At 38.7% G+C, this 6,000-nt stretch overlaps 1 protein-coding gene across 6 annotated transcripts in view; it reads left to right on the top strand.

Moving 5' to 3' along the window:
* Positions 1-213: 213 nt before the first annotated feature.
* The window catches only part of LOC125457614 (arf-GAP with coiled-coil, ANK repeat and PH domain-containing protein 2-like), a 155,466-nt gene continuing 149,679 nt past the window's right edge, over positions 214-6,000 (top strand). For all 6 annotated transcript variants that reach the window (XR_009446667.1, XM_048542090.2, XM_048542088.2 and 3 more), the window contains exon 1: positions 214-379. Coding sequence is in view for 5 of the 6 variants with exons in the window: in XM_048542090.2 (XP_048398047.1) it covers positions 327-379 (53 nt within the window). In the remaining variant the exon portion in view is untranslated. The remainder of the gene's footprint in view (positions 380-6,000) is intronic.

The following is a 6,000-nucleotide window of genomic DNA, read 5'->3' as shown; positions in this document are numbered from 1 at the left end:
AGCTCTGCATTGAGTCCCGGACTGGACTTCGACCCCGAGCCGGAACCGGACCCCGAGCCGAATCCAGGACTGGATCAGGACAGGGTCGGACTGGCCTGTGGACTCACTCCCCGCAGGGAGAGCGGCTGTTGCCACTTCCGCCACATGGTTGGTTGCCTTGGTTGGACGAGGCAGCTCTGATTGGTTAGATCGCTGTCAATCACAGCGCTCGTGTGCCCGGCTGCACGAGAGCGAGTGAGTAGCGGGTGGGGGTAGGGGCTGCGCGTTAGATAGACGGCGGACGGCGAGCGAGGACGGTGGTTCGTGGTAGGTTGTGTCCAGGCGCTATGAAGTTGACAGTGGATTTCGATGAATGTCTGAACGACTCTCCACGTTTCAGGTAGGCCGTTGTTCCAGTAATGATCCTTGGTCATTGTGGGCAGGAATGCCTTGTCGCTCAGTTCCCTCTCCGGATGCCTCTCCCATCTGGTCGTGTTAGAGTGCTTCTGTTTGTAAAGCTGGAAAGGAGGATCTGTGCTTCATTTCGATCTTGTTTATCGTTTGTTTTTCCTTCGCTGTTTTAAATCGTATTTCAGCAAACTCTACGTAGTATGCGTATCCAAAGTAATAATCAGTTAAATTTTAATTGTAAGCTTTGTAAGTTTTGTGAGTTTTTTTCTATAAAGTTAGCTGTCTTTTGTTTTTGGCCATCTTATGCGCTCATGTTTATAGTGTAAATGTCTGATCCCAGCAGTTTTTTTTAAGGGAAGGGATGGGATGGTCCTTGTGCTACCAATCCAATTATCCTTGATTTGCATTCTTGTTCTAACACTTCTCAATGTTGGTTGGTACAGGTATCTATAATACACTCATTATGAGGTTTGTATGGCTGAAATTGTTAAAATCAGCTACTGTAAAGTTTTTGATGTCTGAATTTTTTTGATGTCATTGACATTATTATTAAGATGCATTTAATGTTTTGGGAATAATTCTTGAATTTACAATTCTAAAAGGTTGGAAGGTTTTTAATCTTTAAAATTTCTAACTTTTGCTCTGAAAACAATAAAATTCACTTGTGTTTTCTTGCTTTGGATTAGCATCCAGTCTGATCTTTCACATCTGTAGACATGATTCTTTATTGATTTTAAGTAAAGAGTCACTTTGAGTTTACTGTGAATTTGACTTCATGAAAGTGAAGAAAGAGAAGTTTTTATGTTACATAAATATAGCTACTGGCATGCAAACGTGTTCAGCTTAACCAATCTGTTTGTGCCTCTCCTCTGGTAAACAGTCTAATTTCAGCTACCTTTCAATTTTTCACGGCAGCTCTGAACTAATTTTAACTGTTAATGTAGATAATTTTGCAGCCATCTTGCATAGCAAGAGCTCATTAAAACAACAACATTGATCTGGTTAACCAGCAGAAAGGAAGAGTCGGGTAAATGGGTGTTTATTCTGGTTGGCGATCAGTGGTGAGTGATGTGCCTCAGGGATCAGTGTTGGAACTGCAATTGTAAACAATTTGCGTGGATGATTTGAGTTGGAGACCAAGTGAAAAGTGTTAGTTTGTAGATAACACTTAGATCAGTGATGGAGCAAAGTGTGCAGAGGATGTTGAAAGCCTGCAGAGGGATATGGATAGGTTGAATGAGTGGGCAAGGGTCTGGCAGATGTACCATGATGTTGGTAAATGTGAGGCTAGCCATTTTGTTTTAGTAGGAATAACAGCAAAGTGGACTTGTTTAAATGATGAAGAATTGCAGCATGCTGCTGTGCATGGGCATTGTTGTGTGTGAATGGCAATAAGTTGCTTTGCAGGTGCAGCAGGTAATCGGAAGGCAAATTGGATGTTGTCTTTCATTGCTAGAGGGATGGAGTGCAAAAGCGAGGAGGTTATGCTGCAACTGTATATTGTGCTGTGCATAGTTTTGGACTCCTTATTTGAGAAGGATATACTGGTGTGGGAGGAGGTGCAGAGACTGTTTAACTAGGCTGATTTTGGACTTGAGAGAATTGGCTTATGAGGAGAGATTAAGAATGGGTCTACACTAAATGAAATTTAGAAGAATGTGGGGTGTTCATCTTATCCATTCTCTTCATAATTTTTATATTTCTATAAGGTAGAAGCACTGATGCTGCTTCCACTGCTGGGTGAAACTAGAACTAGGGGGTGTAACATCAATGAGAGAGCAGGTTTAGGACTGAGTTGAGGAAGAACTTCTTCACCCAAAAGGTTGTGAATCTCTGGAATCCAGGCAGTTGAGGCTAACTTGTTGAATCTTTCTAAGGTAAAGACATTTTTGAACCTTAAAAAATTAAGGGTTATGGTGAGCTCGTGGTTAAGTCTGAAAACATCAGCTGTAATCTTACTGAATGGCAGAGCAGGTGCGAAGGGCCGATTGGCCTACTCCTCCTATTTCTTACTTTCTTGTGTTCACTTTTTTGGCAGTGTTGATTGTGGCTCTTCGTTGGCAAGGACATTCATGGTATTGATTGATTAGTCTGTATTTTGTATTCAGTTCTGAAGTGCAATTTAATCTGCTCATCTGATTCTGAATCTTATTGTTCAGCTGATAATTCACTTTGTCCGTGTTGACACCAGTTCTTGCAATCAAGTTGTATGTTGGCCAAATAATCGTACGTTCAGAAGAAACATTAGTTTGTCTAATGGCAATATACACGTTGCAGCATCTGATGCCACTTGTTTTACCATGAGGTGGTTATTCAGTTTGGCATGTGTGATCATGTGCAGTAGGAGCTAAAATGTGCAAATATTCTCAACCTATCTGTTTGTTTTTTTTAAACTCCAGAGCTGCAGTACAAAGGGCATTGTTAATTTCTTCAGTGTCTCAATCGTGTATATGGATTTTTTTTTGTTTTGGCGACTGCTTAGAGTAAAATGTGATTGGGCAAGCAAAAGGAATAACCAAGAAACATGGCTTCCATTTTGCATTGTTTTCTTCATTAGCTTTGAAAGTAAATTCCTTACTTTGCCTGTTGAATTTATAAATGTGGAACTAAAATATTTCCTGTTTTAGTAGTGCAATGATCTCCAATGAGAATGACTTAAATTGCAAGTGACCAAAGTTGAACAATTTATGGGGAATGTCACGTTGAGATTTCAGATTTGATTGTTGGCTGCAATGTATTTCTCATTACTTTAACATAGAACCACAAATTCCTTTCGTAGTTTTGTTTTTAAGAATAGTATGCTTAAGACTGGTTGCTTGATCAAAATATTTGTGGCCCTGTTGCTGCTGTTGACCATGAATCACCTTGATCAATAAATGAGATACCATGATGTTATCTGAAGTGAAATCACCAAATAACCCAAGGGGGAGTTTTCTGTATGTTGGTGAGCACTAATTCATTCCATTTTTAAACATTTTGGAGTGGGTTTTCAAGTGGCGATCACAAGTCAAATAAGGCCTCTTGCAGTTTTGCTTTTACATTGACAATTTGGACACTACAAATAAGTAATTCATTACAATAATCTGACTTTAAAACAAGTTATTCCACTCTGTGTCTGTTTTTAATGATGCTATGCAAGGTAGAGATATTATTTATTTGATCTTGATGTCTGAATTTTAATCAAAAACAAAATTAGCAGCACATGAACAAAACAGGACATTAATATTTTGCTCAAACCCCAGAAATTGGCTTAAAGTTCCTACTAAATGTCAAGTATAGCATTCTTTTTCCTGAGAATGTTTATAATAATATTCAGTTTAATTTCATGAATGCTAGTTCTCTCATATTTTATGACCTGCATTAATTCATGGTGGGGAGGGGAACACCTGGAACATAATTCTTGCACATTTTTGTCAGTGTAAGATTCTGATGAAAGCCTGTTGATTTGAAATGTTAATTCCTGTTCTGTCGGCACACCCTTTCAGACTTGCTAATACTTTCAGTGAACTTTTTATTTTTAATTAGTTTGGATTTTCTCTGAGCATTACAGTGTTTTTTTAAATTAACTGAAATATAAGAAGTATAACACTAAAATGCAACTGTTAGAATTCAAGTCCATGTTTGTAAAAAAAAAAATTGACTATTTTTGGAACATGTTTCCTTGTCTCGTGCTGCTGGTTATCAGACCGCAGCACATTGTGCAATTATGTAGGGACGATGGCCTGGTGGTATTATCACTGGATTGTTAACCCAGAGACCCACTTAATGCTCTGGGGACCCTGATTCAAATCCTGCCACGGCAGATGGTGGAATTTGAATTCAGTAAGTATCTATAAATGAGTGTAAGCGATGACTGTGAAGCCATTGCTGATTGTTTGAAAAACCCATGTGTTCGCCAAAGTCCTTTTTAGGGAAGGAAACTCCTGGGTCAGCACTTAGTGTCCATCACTAGTTGCCCTGCAAAAAAGAAACTGCAATGATTTAATGAAATTATGTTGAAAATTGAGATATTTATTCTTCATGAACATTGGTCTGCCATGTATATAATGCATTGAACTGACTCCAAATACATTTAAGTGAATATTCACTGGTCTTCCTGCATTATTAACTAAATTGTTTCAATAACTTTGTTCAGTTATGAAATTTACACTATTATTGTAGCCTAAATATTTGGAACAGCTCTTGGCAGAATTAGATGGAAAGTTTTTTATCTGATCATTTTCGTAGTTTGGAAAAGAATTCTGCCAAACATCTGAGAATAATTTTACATCTTTATAGTGCTGGCTGTAGTCACCGGATATCTATAATGGAGTTGCACAGTTCTCTTACAGTCTATTGGTGTTTTATTCATTTTGACTGTCAGATGTTCACCAATTTTGCTCTCTGTATTGACAGTTGTATTCAAACTCACGGGACTAATCACTCCACTTTCGGCTTTTTTTTCTTAATTTGCAGAAATATCTTTGAAATCCCCGGTGTGATTTCAATCTTTATTCCCTCGAGTGCAAGGGGTGAAAGTGTATCTGGTGCATGACTGCTTCAGGATGATCCTGGAGAGGAAAATGCAGTATCTACTCTTTTGTTTTTCTCTCACAACCAACAATCTCTTTTAGAGAGTGGGGAAGAAACTGGAATCCAAGGTAGACAAACAAGAGGCTGTTTTTCCAGCCTCCAAGAATCCCCTCACTGCTTTGTTCCTCCATCTTTACCTGAAACAATATGATCAGAATGTTGAGCGACTTCTTTGTCTCCATGATTACGACCATTTGTTCAGCAGTTTCTGCTGACCCATTCTGTTGACTTGCCCACAAAGCCAAATTCCCCAGACACTGCTATCCTATTTAGCCCTGAGCTGTCTGTCGTTTCTTGTTCAAGTCTCTATCTTCTGAGTTCAGGTCGCTTTGAAACCTGTCCTAATTTGTGTGCAATTTGTCGACAATCCATCTTATTTTTCTTAATGCTCCTGCACTGACTGACCTGGTAAGTTATCCCTCTGGACTATTTTCCCTGCTTTCAGATCCATTAGTATCACTGTTTCTTCAATTTTTAAAAAAAAAATCTTTCCATGACTCCATTGTGCTTACAAATACTACACTTTTTTAGGCTTTTTAGTGCTGGAGCAATGAGTGAGGCTGATTTGTAAACAGAAAATAGAAAGAATGTGTGAATGTCATACTGCACCAAGGAATCGTATCAGTAGTGATTTTTTTTTTCTGAATAGAACTAATTTAAAGGCTTTGTATTTGAATGCATGAAGCATTCGGGGGGAAAAATGTACCCGTGAAATTAAGAATAGTATCAAATCAAAGAATAAAACAGACACAATGGCAATAGTGATGCAGTGTAATCTTGCAAAAATCTTTAGGTCCTTAAAGTTCCACAGTTTTTGAAAAACTACCAAAATAAAGGTAGGGAGTCTAAAAGCTGTTAACTGTGTAGGACAGACTTGAATGTCCTATAGATTTTTTAAAAGCAGGACTAATCCAACCTGGCCAACTACCATCCCATCAGTCTACTGATAATCATCAGCAAAGAGATGGAAGGTGTCACCAAATGTGCAATCAAGCTGCACCTGCTTGGCAATACCCGGCTCATTGGCATGCAGTTTGG

This window comes from Stegostoma tigrinum, chromosome 14 (assembly GCF_030684315.1).
Source record: "Stegostoma tigrinum isolate sSteTig4 chromosome 14, sSteTig4.hap1, whole genome shotgun sequence".
Classification (NCBI taxonomy): Eukaryota; Metazoa; Chordata; class Chondrichthyes; order Orectolobiformes; family Stegostomatidae; genus Stegostoma; species Stegostoma tigrinum.
This window is presented reverse-complemented; position numbering and strand designations above follow the sequence as displayed.